At 33.0% G+C, this 15,455-nt stretch overlaps 2 protein-coding genes across 7 annotated transcripts; one reads left to right on the forward strand and one right to left on the reverse strand.

Moving 5' to 3' along the window:
* Positions 1-1,827: 1,827 nt before the first annotated feature.
* Positions 1,828-6,013, forward strand: LOC119643331 (acylphosphatase-2-like). Of its 2 annotated transcripts, XR_005248266.1 has the most exons (5): positions 1,828-1,955; positions 2,613-2,726; positions 2,783-2,931; positions 5,580-5,715; positions 5,768-6,013. XR_005248266.1 is itself a non-coding variant. In XM_038042682.1 (4 exons), exons 1-3 carry the CDS (start codon positions 1,888-1,890, stop codon positions 2,895-2,897), a joined length of 297 nt encoding a protein of 98 aa, XP_037898610.1. In that variant the 5' UTR covers positions 1,828-1,887; the 3' UTR covers positions 2,898-2,931; positions 5,580-6,013. The 2 variants fall into 2 exon arrangements, 1 of the variants encoding a protein (XP_037898610.1); XM_038042682.1 differs by having other exon boundaries at positions 5,580-6,013.
* On the reverse strand, positions 3,059-15,362 carry LOC119643330 (bifunctional methylenetetrahydrofolate dehydrogenase/cyclohydrolase, mitochondrial-like). 5 transcript variants are annotated; one of them, XM_038042679.1, is made up of 3 exons: positions 15,146-15,362; positions 3,399-4,183; positions 3,059-3,338 (listed from the first exon to the last, which is right to left on the reverse strand). In XM_038042679.1, the coding sequence occupies exons 1-3, from the start codon at positions 15,160-15,162 to the stop codon at positions 3,220-3,222; spliced, it is 921 nt and encodes a 306-aa protein (XP_037898607.1). In that variant the 5' UTR covers positions 15,163-15,362; the 3' UTR covers positions 3,059-3,219. The 5 variants fall into 5 exon arrangements, with proteins under 5 accessions (XP_037898607.1, XP_037898609.1, XP_037898606.1 ...); XM_038042681.1 differs by lacking the exon at positions 15,146-15,362 and adding an exon at positions 12,912-13,056; XM_038042678.1 differs by lacking the exon at positions 15,146-15,362 and adding an exon at positions 12,585-12,847.
* Between the last annotated feature and the right edge of the window lie 93 nt (positions 15,363-15,455).

The raw sequence follows: 15,455 nt of genomic DNA on the forward strand, positions 1-15,455 counted from the left end.
CAAGTCAAGGGGACTCTAATGAATTTGAAATCACTGCAACGGGATTTCATGAATCACTTTCAAAGCCCCTTTTTTGCCTTAATCACGTTATTCCTGTGTATGGGTGCATACCTGGTTTGGCACGTATGCAGAAATAAAAAACAATTATAGTCTTTTTTTTTCCGTTTCAATGAATTAAATTCCAACTTGCCTTATATGGTGGTCAGCGAAAAGTTTTTTAAATAAACCAGAAATTTGATAGGAAATTGTGGATGAACTAAATAATTGATTACAATCATGGATGTTTTCATCGGACCCCTCAAACAGTATATTGGCATGTTTTGTTAAAGAGAGAAATTCATAACTGATTCCTTTAATTTAACCTTACATGGAAAATGATCAATTCCACCAAAAATTGTTATAATCTATGAAAAATGCTTACCATAGATAGAAGAATGGCTTTGAATTTTTAAATTTTAAATTTAATTTTTATATTGATCAATGGCAAACATTGAAGTCTTTCAGCTCGATAATAATACAGAATTAATATCGGTCATCTACTGATCAATACCTGATCTAAGTCAATTTCGATTCAGTTTAATCGCCCATCTGTTATTTATTACTAAAATTACCGCGAGAGTAAAAATTAAGATAGAAAGCTGATAGGCATCATCAAGTCCATCGCATCCGTTTTCAATTAGACAAATAAAGAGACAGAAGCCGTAACAGATATTGAACTAAGTTCTAAACCTAATTCGATTGAGAACAAATCATTAATTAAGAAAAACATTGGACCCTTATTCTATTATTATAGCAAATTTTTATCTGAATCAGCGCGAACTGATGCTTTACAAATTGATTTCAGCCAATGGATGCTAAACGCTCGACCCAAAATCCTTATGTGGATATAACTTTTCACAAATTTTCAAATTTCCTCCCTAAGTCGTCCCTAAGTCAATCAAATTTAATTATTGTCACCTCCCGGTTGACTACTTTATACCCACCTTAAAGCAATGCTTTAAGTATGGTAGATATGGTCAAGTTTCAAAATTCTGCGAAGCTAAGGAGAACAGATGCCTGAACTGAGGGACATCCCCGAGGTGTGTGAACTGTGAAACTATGAACCATTTGTCAACTTAATTAAGGAGGAAACACCAAAAAGAAGTTTCTATAACAACGTAAGGCTAATAGGAGATAAAGAGATAAGCGGGTCTCTGTGAAACCTAGCACCGACCTAGGTTTACTTAGAGAGAGGTCAACGTAAAAATTAAAACGTAGTCTTAAATTCATGAACGAATCTACGTTTATCAAATTCCTTCTTGCGTGAATGAATTATGATCAAAATACTATCTACAAAGGGCACACTTGCATGAATTATGATCAAAATACCATCTACAAACGGCACACTTGCATGCCTTCTGATAGAAAGTCTTAATACCGAAGAATTCATCAAATAACATGACGTGTTATATCAAGTGTATGTGAATGTTAAGCGAATGATAAATTGATGTTTGTTAAATTTTCAAATTTTCGTTTTATTTGGTTTTTGTATACAATAAACAAGAAATTTTATTTAATCAGAAAATTATGCTATATGTGCTTCTACTAAAAAAAATTTCATGCAAATGTGTCAGATATAAACAAAAACAAAATAAAAAAGTTACAGAGAGAATTTTTCTTATCTTTTGTTTACTTTTATTAAAAAATTTTTGGATATAAGTCGTTTTCAGACGCATACGGGTTGATTTTTGGTAATTTTGCGATAACTGTGGACTAATTTTTGGTAACTTTGTAACTGTTGGCAACTTTGTTCAAATATAAAATATTATTACATACTATGGCCGGGTCCGTTTTGACATATCTCAGCGAATTGTCGATTGTTGATTTGCTGAATTAAAGAACATAATTATGGCCACAAAAGGATTGTTTGCCGTAAATTTCGAAGTTTTTGGATTAGTTCAAGGTGTGTTTTTCAGGTATTTATCATAACCACTATTGCATCTCTGCTATTTCTAAAAATGATTTAATTACTTCGATTATAATTAGGAATTAACTTATGATAATTGTAAGCGGCTATCACGTTATTTATTTATTTTTGTGTTTGTACAATTGTTATTGTAATAAAACTGATGCCCAGCAGCTAAATACTCATTAGATTTTGTTATGACATCGTTGAACATGATAGAAATGGTTACCGCGATGATGATCCAGTTGTTTGTTGATATTGGTTGAATCGCATTTATAACGAAGACTAGATGTGCAGCAGATAAATGTCGTTGATGTAATATTTGCACCTATAGCGACATTCTTATTTAGTTTTATGGCTATCGCAGCAAAGTTGGACGTAAGATGAAGCGTGACGGTCAAGAACACTGCCAATAGAACTCGCAAGTGAATCTGTCGGAACTTAACTCCTCTCTGACTTTTTATGTCTATAGTACATTTCCGTAACCAATAATAACAGCTTTTTAACTGATCAGAACTTAACTGCATTTTGATCCAACATTCCCCCATTGCTTATTAGCTAGTATTCAAATGCCGATTTAATAATTGATTATAAACACTTTCTCTCTACTAAAAATCGTTTCATACAATGACCTCTAAACAAATCAATTATTTATTTATATTTTCAGGAAATATACTGTGCAGCGGGCAAAAGGCTTGGGGTTAAGAGGATGGTGCATGAATACTCCTAACGGAACCGTGCAAGGACAATTGGAAGGTCCAGAAACGAAAATAAACGAAATGTAAGTGATTTTATGAAATTTTGCAATCAATGAATTTAAATAATCCTCTTTATTAGGAAAGTTTGGTTAGAAACTAAAGGTAGCCCTAGTTCGCGGATCGATAAGGCGGTTTTTAGTGAAATGAAATCGATAGAAAAATATTCATTTTCCGATTTTGAAGTTAGACATTAATAGGATTGTGCGCTGCCTAAACAAGTTTGATTTTGTAATTATACTAGCACTACTTTAATATAAAGAAGACAATTAATTATTAAATATTTATTTATTTATTTATTTATTTATTTATTATTATTATTAACTATATAAAGTGCATTTAAACGGGAAATGAAAATAATTTATGATGACGACGTTAATAAAAATTTTTTCTTCTTTAGCTTTAAACTGATTATTATTATATTTTAAACTATTAAGTAATATGAGGAGGATTAATTGCATGTAAAAATACTATGAAGGAGTGAAGTCATTAAACTCTGAAAATATAGAATATTGATGATTATTCACATTTAGCTAAAGTTTTGGCAGCTTTGAAAGTATTATGCATCAACATAGCAACGGTCATTGGGCCGACGCCACCCGGCACGGGAGTTATCCAACCCGCTACTTGGCGTACCTCTGTGGATGTAAAAAGAAAGTGTAATTTTTAGTTGCGTAAAGCATAAGGCGTTCACTTACCTTCAAAGTCTACATCGCCCACTAGTTTAGTTTTGCCCGTATTCGGATCTGTTATACGAGTTATTCCCACATCTATGACACAGGCCCCAGGTTTAACCATTTCCTTAGTTATAAGACCGGGTACACCCGTAGCAGTTATTATAATATCAGCCATAGAGCAATACTTGGCCAGCTCTTTAGGCGGCGTAAAACGATGACAAATAGTTACAGTGACGTCTAAAGCTTTTGTTTCATTGCGTCCATCCGCGTGCATTAGCATTGCAATAGGCATACCCACGTTTTTGGAACGCCCTATTACAACTGCATTCTTGCCAAATGTTTCGATATTATTGCGCCTCATCAATTCGATGACACCAAGCGGCGTGGCCGGAATCAATGAATCCATATCAAGACACATACGTCCTACGTTGTAGACACTAAAACCGTCGACATCCTTTTCGGGAGCGACAGCGTTACATACTTTACGCTCATCGATATGCTCAGGAACTGGCAGCTGCACTAAAATGCCATCTACATTTGGATCATTATTTAATTCATCAATTACATCCAACAATTCTTTCTCGCTGATATCGGCCGGTAAACTCTTGGTGCAGCTTGTTATGCCCACCGTGGTAGCTGTTTTCATTTTATTGTTTACATATATTTGACTTGCCGGATCTTCGCCCACCAGAATGGCCGTGAGATGGGGCGTGCGATTGCCTTTCTTAACGAATGCTTCAATATCCCTGCGTATTTCTTCACCAATTTGGGCAGCAACTGCTTTTCCATCGATAATTTCCGCCATACTACAAAAAAAAAATGTGGTCTTGACTATTAATTTCGAAGGAAACTAGAACAGATTTTATATTTATTTCATATTACAATTCGGATTAATAAATCTTTAAAATTTTCAAGATTTTATGCAGAGCTTGGCATTACGTAGTTTGCTAAAGGTTTAACTTTTCTACATAAGGGGAATTAAGGAATCGGTTAAAAAAGTTACGAAATATTTTTTTCAATTTTCTTTCGAATTCTCCCACGCTAATCATCAATCCAGTTCTTTAGTAGGACTAGTCATTTTTTCAGTGTTCCCATTCCTGAAGTCACAATCCAAATTTCGCAATAGGTAACTTTTGTTCACTCCATGTTAACAATTAGGGCACTGTTGCTTTTTTCATAATTTACTTTTTCGAGAGACTCTGCAGCACCTAAATTTGCAGATACTTCTCGACACAAGCAAAATAGATGGACCACCTAGTATAACGGATAAGAATTTATCCTAATCTCTTATAATACTATCTACGTGACGCAATGTTGTTGTATTGTGACCAGAAATACAGAGGAGGGATCTAGATTCCTTTGTCTCACTTTATTCTCCTTTATATCCTACTCGCTTTTTAATCGTGCTGCTTGCCTTCGAAAATCTCGTTCATCGTTTAAGCCGGTCTTCCCCTAACAAACTCTCTTTCTTCTGATCATCACAGTGCGTGCTACCATGTACCATGGAAAAGTCCATCTAAACAAGTGTGAAATCTATTCAGTCATCGCTACCAGGACCACGTCTACCACACTTCCATCATTAAACGACCCTTCAGTTCGTTCACGACATATTGGCGGCGCATTAAATTTTTTGCATAGCATAACATTGCGAATGATTCATGCAAAAAAATTTTATTCATTGTTATTGTTTATACATAGGGGACATCCCCTAAACAACAGGCTAAACAGGCTAAACCCATATACACGCATGCATATATATGAACCTGACCACTACTACTATTACTACAGATAGACATGAAGGTAACAGTCAATCCGTGAAACACCATCTTAAGGGTTTTATTTGTATAAATAATAATAAATTTAATTGACACTGTGGTTTTTTTTACATCTTTACTCTACTTCTTCTTTCCTTAACAGGTAAATCTGTTAACAGAAATTGATCGATTTAGCAGAAAATGGCCAGAAATGGCCAGTTCAGATATGATATCAAAGAATATTGCTCTTCTTCTTCTTTTGATTGCATGACAAATTTTTGTTATATTGATGTATCAAAATATTATTACAATTATTAAAAATTTTTTTTTTTATTATTACAATTTTAAATTAAGTTAAACAATGGTGTAATAACTTTAACGATTTAGAAAACATAGAGAACGAATGGGATTTTAATTATTATTATATTAATGCCCTATATATATATAGATACATTGCCTGACATTGCTTGTAGCGAATTCGCTTGAAAATAAGAAAGCCTAGCCGATCAGAAAGATGAAGAAACGGACACTTACTCCGTGCAAGCGGACGTGTGGATGTTCCAGTAAGGCAACCTGCGCTGCTGGTAATTTCCTTAAATTGGATAGTTGGAAAATATAATAACAATTTAATTCCAGGCACACCTGCTTAACAGAAGTCTTACCCTCGCCTATTTTAAATGAGAACGGTCTTCCATATCAAAAGAGAAGGGAATCGAAACATGCTGTCCTTTCACCAATCGCAATCACGAACTTTATAAATTAGTAATTTACTTTCAATATTGTTTTTTTTTTTTTTTTGTAATGCATTAGAAAAGTAATTGTGCGTAAAGAAGAAGATAAATCGGTTTTAAGCAAATTTAAGGAATAACTTAATTTGAATATTGGTAAAAATTGATATCAGAGTAAAAGCAGTCGAGCGCACGGGCATTATGTCCACTGTCGGATTTACTTATAAAAAGGTTATCATTTATCGTCCTCCGTCTACGTATTCATTACAAAATTGTTTAATATACTCTTGTTTATTCTCGGCCCTCTTCCATGTTCAATTTCTTTTGATTAATTCATGAGGAAAACCCCAGGTGCTGCAATTAATCAGTCAGTCAGGAAAGATGAGCAATACATTTACATATACAATAAAGAATTTCCTTCCCTTTCTCTCACTTAACACTAATGCACTGCCCGCTGGAATAACGGAAAGCAAGTTTGTCAACAAAATTCAGCGAAATTGAGTCTGACACCTCTGTGTCTGTGTCTTACGTAAATGGCAACAAGTAATTGGTAAGCAAAAGGTAAATGTAAATCCCCAGCAATATATATGTAAAAGCTTATATACATTTCTACGATAATCTAATTGTGAATACAAAACAACTATAGATATGACTATTTTAGTGAAAATTGAAATTTTTCTTTTATTAAAATTTGAATCCAATTGAAATGTTCAATATACCACATACACTAAATATACATTAAATGATTTTCGAGAAATTCTTTGTTTTGCTGGTGGCACTACATTTATGCCTATATGAATATATATAAAAATATATATATATATACATGAAAATAATTATCACAAAAAGACAAAGCCACAATCGTGTATTTAGGAAGGTAATCCTCAATCCTCATTTTTCGTATCCAGTCCGGGCGAATATGCGTAAGAGGCAGAAAGAGGAAAGACATACTACCGCATTATGTGTAACTTTAAGTAATAAACTGCCGTTGCTATCCCGCAGCACACCCATTACAGAAATATCTGAACGACTATATAGAGAGAAATGGTTGAAAATTTTTGGATTTTTGGGTTGACTTTTTCTCATTTTGAAATAACTGTGAACTGATTTTTGGTAATGTTGAGGATTCAATTTTTATGCTATAGGTTTTTTTTTCATGAAAGAGGATTTGCAACGTATTGAAAACAACTCTGCGACGAACATTTAGTGGAGGGAAAAATAAATTTTTACATAATTTTCGAAAAAATAAAACCAAATGAAAAAGGATGCAAATGAAAGAAAAACAATAATTCATATATATTATTATATATATTATTCTTAACTGCTTGGCAGAGACTGTAAAATATATAAATCACCTTTTCTTTACTGTTGCAATTTTGAATGATCAGACGCGATGTTAACGGTCTTTCGCTTTCCAATTGTTGATAGATAAATGCCTTCATTTTCACTTTCCACTCCTTTTTAGGTTATATTTCGTGAAAAACAACTATACTTTTTAATTTATTCTTATATTATATATCCTATATATCCTGTCTCATTACTCACCGATAACGACGTATCATTGTTAAGTATAACTAGGAATAGATGTGGCGGTAATATCGTATCGGTGGTCCCAATACCTTTTCCCATTAAAATTCATCTGCGGTGCATCTTGACAATATTCTTTCTCGGCATGATTCGATAGTTGTTCAATGTCTTTGGTGGATGTGATTTCATTTTATTTCCAATAAACAGACAACCGAAGTTAATAAAACCAAAGACGAAATACATTTTATCATTAATGGAATCGATCGATAGATGCACAAAAGATATACCAATTGATAAGACCCCACACATACAATACAATGTCGGTTGGATTTAATGTCGAGGTGGGGTACAAAAATTGATTGTTGATTTAAAATTAACAAATATTTCTTTGTTAGAAAAACGGCAGATACGGTTGCATCTGTGCTTATAATCCTAGCGAAATAAAAAAATCATATTCAATATCTAATATCCGGGCTAGTATCTTCTATTTTTCCTCTTTGTTCATAATTAAAGATAATTTTTGAAAAGTGTTTACATTATTAAGCGCTATCTTTAAAGTGCATTTATCGAGAGATTCCTCGATTTTAATTTCATTTGTTTGTAGCATAGGCTCGTCATCATTCTCATCGTCGTCATCATCGGTTGATGATGATGTTGCTTCTTCTTCTTTGATAACAAGTTTCCGATCGTATTCTTCCTCCCTTTCGTTGACCGTTTCTTTGATTGCGTTAGCTATAACGCTACCAGATATTAGATCACTCATCTTATCGTCTGTATTATGATTTTGAAGTACATTCAAAATCTTCTGCCCCGATTTACTATCAATAGACAACTCCTTAGCCAAATCGTAGGGTGTGTAACCGGCTGCATTCTTTGCTTTCAATATTGATACTTTATTTTGCGTTTCTAATATAATTTCCACTAACGGTAAATGCTGCTGTTGGACAACCATATGCAAAGCATTACCGCCATCCTTATTATTAGCAACGGCGGCTATGGTTCTATCATGCCTAAGCATTTTAATTGCCATCTCGTAATTATTATCACGTATGGCCAGATGTAGAGGAGTGAAACCGTCATCGTTTAAAATGTTTAATTGTAAAATGATATTGGCATTGATGAAACTTTCCAGACATTTCGAGTATTTTTCACGCACAGCTATATGTATCGATGTATTGCCTTGATTATCTTGTAAATTTGCCCGGCAACCTAAAAGTAACAAAGGTCGTATATACTGAGCCCGATTATATAGACAAGCATAATGTAATGCTGTTTGTCCATTGCTATTTAATAAAGTGTTCAATAAGTTTTGGATATTGAAATACGTTAAAATATGGCATAATTGCATGGCCGATTTGTTATTATCGGCGAGGACAACTTCATGCATTATGGAATCACCGTTATCGCTATTATCCAAATGTTCATTGAAAATTTTTGTTATTTGCTCGGCTGCGGAATGCTTAACGGTCTCTTTGGCAATAGGTTTCTCATTACGTACATCGACATATATTTTTGATATACGTTGCAAATAGGGTGACAAAGTGCCTGTTGTTGGTTGATTAATGTCAGGCGCGTGTGAATAGTTGTCCATTGTCTTCTTTTCTATCAATTTTTTTTTGTAATGCATAATTTTTGATCGTTCGCCATCGCCACCGCCAACGCCATCCTTTTCCAAGCGGCCACCGCCATCAAGGGTCTGAATTAAATCATTTAAATTCATATCATCCGAATAACTTGAAAGTTTCTTCTTTAAATCGTTGTCTTGCAAAAGACGTTCAAGCTCTTCCATCATCTCAGCTGATGTCAAAATTTTAGATTGCTCATGTACGGTCTTGGGTAAATCACCTGAACTAATATTGCTATTACTTCGGCTCGAAGTTGTTGAACAAGTGCGTTTACGTTTCCTTGATATTAAAGCGTTACGCGGCTTGTAACGAAACGTTACCGGAGGAAAACTGCGTTCATCGTCCGATGGTCGCACAAGTTCAATGAAAACTTCTACCAAACGATCGATATCGCGATCTTTGTAAGGCGGCGTTTTGCAAACAATCGCGTATTGATGATGCACATCGGATTCGCGAAATTGAGCGAACGCCTCCCAAATTTCACCGTCCTCATCGTTCATTTCATAAAAACGAACTTTTATATTTTTTTTGCTAACCTTCTCTACCAATAATATAAGATCCTCATTACCAAGTACGCTGCCTGTGCAGATACTTAAACGTGTAATACGCAATTCTCCGGTCTGAGCCGATTTACGATTGTTGATAAGACGCGAATAAACGGGGGCAGCAATTGGCACGTACGTACCATTCTCTTCCACCCGGAATGCTTCATAGCAAAGTCGCACCTAATGTCCATGAATGTATTTATTAAAAGTAATCATTCTCGATTATTCTCCGCTTTCTTGCTTACCTGATTTAAATTCATATCTTTAGCCTCCTTTTCAGTTTGTTCATGAATTTTTTGTTCCTCCTTTGTAGTTAATTCGCGACCGCCTAACTCAAATATTAAACGTCGTCGTTTCTTTTTTAACAATTCACCCATAATGAATTTCTTAGCGGTATGAATGATTCCCATGTTAGCAAATTTCGCATAATAACCAAGTTCACCAACTTTTACATCGTGCGGATCACAGACGTCGTCGTCGTCTTTGCGTATGACAAGCTGATGCGAATGTGGACTCTCTAAATTTGCTTGGAACAAACTGCAACGAATTATTGCTGGATCTTTATAATCAACTAAACGCACTTCCGGAAATGTCTTTGGATTCCTTTGCGAGTTAGCTCCATTCAACGAGCCATGCGTTCCATGCATTTCGGATATATATCGAAATCGGAATTTTTCCATTGGCTCTTCAGTAATTTCCAATCGGGCTTCATATTTCATTTTTTCATTAAAGTCGCCGCCACGATTTCCCGCATGCGACATTTGCGCAAATTGTGATTGTGTATTGTATGGCTGAGTAGCAGCCATCGGCTGCTGTTGTTCATATTGGGACATTGACTGAGACGACATTACATTAAGTGTGGAAAATTCGACTGGTAAAGCGGATGCAGGCGATTGTGCTGGTGAATAACCCGAAGCAGGAGAATTCCATGGACCTGTTGAATATCCGCTTGTGCTTGTATTTGAAGATTCACTTCTATATGGTACTCTCTCCATTGTGTCCATATCAACAATGTCCTTTTCACCATAATATTCGTTTATCATGTTTGACGTTTCAAAAAAAAAAAAATAAAAATAAAAAAAAATGCTCTGTATATATGCTTTATTCCTTTTCTTTTTCCACCACTTTTTACAGTAGTAAAATCTCGCTAAAACGATTGTAAAATTTTCTCTATATATGTTTATATATATATAGCACTGCGTAATTAACTCTTTTCACTCTCTTCTTCTTCCAGTCATCGGAAATCAAACATTGTAGTGTTGATATTTCCTTCCAAGTTTCATTATCGTGTGAATGTTGGCTTCGCGTTGTTGATATTGAAATAGGTATTTCCCCGTACTGCTTGTAATATATGTAATTAACACGTTTTCAAATATGACTGACTTTAATTAGACAGTGAGTCAGCGATTTCTTTTTATTTTTATTTTTCCTTCTTTTTATCCACCTTAACACAATTTAGTTTTCTTTTTAAGTAAATTTAAATAATCTCTTTGCGGAGACGAAAAAAAAAAGAAGAAAATATATCCTTAAAAATGAAATGATATATAAGCGTTATATATATTGTTCGGTTAGATCATGTTTAGCGCAGCAATGAGAATGATTGATGAGAGAGGCGAAAATCTCTACACAAGCGTTTGTGTAAAGAACATTTTTGAAAACTTTTAATGCAAACACGTTATGATAACTGGGAACCCTAAAAAAAGCTCTTCAAAAGCTTCACATATACACCACATCACTATTTTACACGGTTGATATATTGCGCAGAAATTGCAACTATAGCAATTACAAACAAAAAAAAAAAAGGAAAAAAAAGACACGTAAACTTTCAGCAAAATATAAAGTGGAATACGATAGCTAGTCCATCTGTCATGCAATATGTACATTGCGTTACTGTTATAGAAAATAAATCTGTTAAAAATCAAAATCCATTCTTATATAATGCATGGTGTAGAAAGACCATATTGGGTGCGAATGAATATTAATCTAAATATCTTCTTTTAATTGCACTCACACATAGACAATGTATTGTTGACATGTTACTTAGAAAATTGTTTAGCATTTGCCTGTAGTGGGATAGATAACAAATAATTAACTTTATGCAATAAAGTCGGGGAGAGGGCAAGGTTTTAACATAGGTAAACACTATTATAAATCCATCACAGCTACAGCAGACGATGCATAAGGATTTATAGACATAATTAGGAAGAAAAAAAATATTTTCCAGCCCAGAGAGAGATTGCTTATTAAACGATATTTAATTGCCCGATATTTGCGAAATAAAAACCTTCTTCTTCTTCTGCGAATTGCAAATAAACAATTGATTTGCTGAGTCGAGTAAAAAAAATTCAAAGTGAACATGAAGGTCTTTGTTTGAACCTTAATAAGGTTAGCAATTAGCCTGTTTGTTTATTACCATGTGGCAATTGGGAAAAGATTGTACTTACATTCCCCTTTTTATCTATATACAGTTTTTTGACAGTCATCGAAACAAACAAAAGTTGATGTATTCCAAAGTTAACTCAGGAAAATTTGAACGATTTCGAAAGGTGTAGCTTTAGTGAAGTGTTAAGTTTCAGTTGGTTGCTATGAAACGGATCGAATCCCTTTCCATTTTGTTCTAAAACGAATAAACACTGAAATTACGACTTCAATAGACATGTTGTTGAATTATTTGTTTGTGCTGTTAGACTACTAAAATTTACAAAAACATATACATTTTTACACAAAGAGCAATTTAAATTAAGGCCGAAGTAAAAAAGTTTTTCATCTTTCTACACCACCTCGTTTCGTTCAAGTCACTCGTTAAATAACTTTGGTTAGGTAAATTTGCTTAGGTCTTCATTGCAACTCTGTCTGTTTCCTTTTTTCTCTTTTTTGCAATTGTATACATCATGCGTTTATTTTTGATAAAAAAAAAAAAAGTTTGTATTAAAAAAATGAAAAACACACATGTTTATATGATTTCACGAACAGCTATAATATTCTAATCTTTCACCATTTCCAAGGAATAACATTTCTGCAAACAAACCTGTGCGTGCTGTTGCAACAAAACCGAATATTGATATCGACAGATGTTTTAAAAGCAATATAATTTACTGCACGTTTACGAAAAATTGTTTTAATTAAGCAAAGCATAATTGCGAGTTTGTTTTTTCAATATATTTCTGCCAAATTAATTTTACACTGCGGACATTTCACTTTATCCATATCTGGATATGAAGTATACGTAAATGCAGAAAAAAGTTGTCAATCATAGAGTTAGAATTCAATCAGAGTTATTTATGTGAGATAAATTATCTTTTTTAGTAATTTAAAGAATTTCCGATTTTTTGCAAATTTCGTTATTAATAATTACCTTGTATGTTTAAAAAAAAAAAAAAAGGAAAAAAAAGGATTGTTTCACTTATATTGTAAACTAAACTTTCACTAAACTTCACTGCGATAAAAAGACGTTCAAATTGAAAAACACGATCGCATGGATATGCATACTACAGTCTAAACTTTTCAATAAATAGAAGCGAAACACATGGAAATTGGTATGTAAAAGTAAAGGTGTTTACTCAATTTTTTTTTTTTTTTTTTTTTGATATATTTAGATGAGTTGATTAGGCCTATATACTACTACTTCTTCGCACTTCACGCATGAATAATTTAGTTAAACTATTAATTAAGGAAAATCATTATCTATATTTACTGGAAGGTGAGTTTTTTTTGTTTCTTAAGGAACTTATTTGATCGACTTTTCTTATCGAAATCAAAGCAGAATTTATCGTTAAAGAGAAGAGGAGAGGATAAAAGAGGAAACGCTTAATATACGAATACACTGTAAAATTTAATGAATGATTTTAATCTGCCATTGGACACGTGCACAAGTTTAATTTGACAGTGAACCCTCGTGAATAGAGAGGCGAAATAAAATTTCAACTTAAAAGGAAAAGGTCATAATTTCGTAAAAATTTATTATCAAATAATGATTTGTTTTTATTCTAAAATTTTTATACACTATGAGCCATACGTACTGATAACGAAGATTAATCATATTATTGTTATTATTTATTTACTTTTTTTTTCTTTTTCGGAAAAAACATTCTATCACAGAAGCAAAACTTATAGTCGAGAGACTAAGGGATTAGCTTCTGCAGGCATTTCGATTGACTTAGGGAGATTATATTGACGTCATTTTGGGACTGCAGTCGTTATTTTGATGACTGTGTAGATTTAGTAACAAACAAAGATAAGGCAACAACAACATTATTAACATATATTTAAATAATAAAAATTTTACTGGGTCATCGGGGTCGTAGCTCATTATGGATTCAAAATTTTTGTAAAAAGGAAGCACAAGATGGTAAATACACTTTATACACTTTATTTGTCTGTTGAAGACGAACTCTATCTTAGAAAAAAAAAATTACTTTGACAAACATATACTTGCGTTCGCCTATTAGACCATTTAGTTTTTACATTTTAAAGCTTAATATGTACGAATGTATGCAACACGCAAAAGTGCTCGAGCGACTTGAAAATCGATCCTGCACCATTTGCTGTAGAAGGGTATATTTAGTTTGTGCGGATGTGCTCAACATCCGCAAAGAATTGAAATAGACGCACCTATTATCATACCAAATCAATCCAAGTTTATGCGTCCGTCAATCTGTTTACCTTGTTTTATTTACTCAACCTACACATCGCTATTTTTGAGATATTTTGATGAAATTTTGACTACTTTTTCCATTACTCCCTAAATAAAGCCTTATTTTGAAAAGTCGTTTCATGAATAACAGTACTATCGTAACTGTGGCAATTTGGGCCGCATCTTATCACAATATTTGTTTGAGGGAATCTGCAAGCAGAAATTAAAGCTGGAGGAAAGTGAATAGTTTAAGTGGATCAATCGCCATAGGCCGCAGCCGTCGTAAATGATTTCGTTAACCATGATCCTTTGATTCCATTTTATATTCTAATTTTGGTTAGAGATAGGCGATGCAAATTATTAAAAAAATATTTCTTGCATAGTCGCAAAAAGCTTAAGCCATTTATTGTACCTTCTTATTTATCGAATATATTTTCTATGTACTCTCGATCGCACGATTACAGCGCATGGTATTCGTGAATGAAAATCTGTCTTTAGATTGAATTTGAAATCCTATGGTAAATCTCAACTTTACTCTATATTCTTTATATAAATTTGTGTGAAAATTGTTTTTAGAGGTCAATCAAACGTTAGAGATTTATCAAATTTCAGTTTTCTATCCTAATTTTTATGACTACAATACAATTCATTTGGATTAGAAATATTGTGCTTCCACCTTAACTCAACATCTAAAAAAAGCAAAAAAATATTTTATTTTAATTTTTACATTTATCTCTGATTGTAATGGAAATGAAAATTAGCAATTTTAGATTTTGAAGACCTTAAGATTTTCCATTTGTTATCTCTATTTTTTCAAATCGTTAATCGTTGGTCGTGTTTTTGTTTAGTGCTGTTTTTTTTTTTAAATCTTTGTTGATAAATAAAGATGCAATTAAATAAAAGTTTTTCAAGTTTTCTTAACTATAACTTTATTATTAATCATATTAATTACTTACCTTGTAACGTAACGCATTTTGTTGTTTTTTTTTTATAAACTGTAATAATTTTCACGTATATTCGGTTAAAAAAACACTTTTACTTCAAAAACTTAATAAGTTATTCCCTTATGGCAGATTATGGCAGACTTTCTTCTTAACTTAATTTTTAATATTTGCTTTCAAAAACTAAAACGCTTATTGACAATTATGATTAAGCGGCTAGCGGCTTTTATAGCAAATTTTTAAGTACCAATCAGCTTTGCTTTAATAAGTATTAAACCTCAAGTAGAAAATAATAAAGAGAAACATGCAAGCAAGAATGAGTAAA

This window comes from Glossina fuscipes, unplaced genomic scaffold (genome assembly GCF_014805625.2).
Source record: "Glossina fuscipes isolate IAEA_lab_2018 unplaced genomic scaffold, Yale_Gfus_2 60352, whole genome shotgun sequence".
NCBI classification, from domain to species: Eukaryota; Metazoa; Arthropoda; class Insecta; order Diptera; family Glossinidae; genus Glossina; species Glossina fuscipes.

Coding starts and splice junctions, on each gene's coding strand:
- LOC119643331 (XM_038042682.1), top strand. CDS start 1,888: ATGGCCACAAAAGGATTGTTTGCCGTAAATTTCGAAGTTTTTGGATTA. Junction 1,956..2,612: donor GTTCAAGGTGTGTTTTTCAG/GTATTTATCATA, acceptor TTATATTTTCAG/GAAATATACTGTGCAGCGGG. Junction 2,727..2,782: donor GAAACGAAAATAAACGAAAT/GTAAGTGATTTT, acceptor CCTCTTTATTAG/GAAAGTTTGGTTAGAAACTA.
- LOC119643330 (XM_038042677.1), bottom strand. CDS start 10,599: ATGATAAACGAATATTATGGTGAAAAGGACATTGTTGATATGGACACA. Junction 9,737..9,801: donor AAGATATGAATTTAAATCAG/GTAAGCAAGAAA, acceptor CATGGACATTAG/GTGCGACTTTGCTATGAAGC.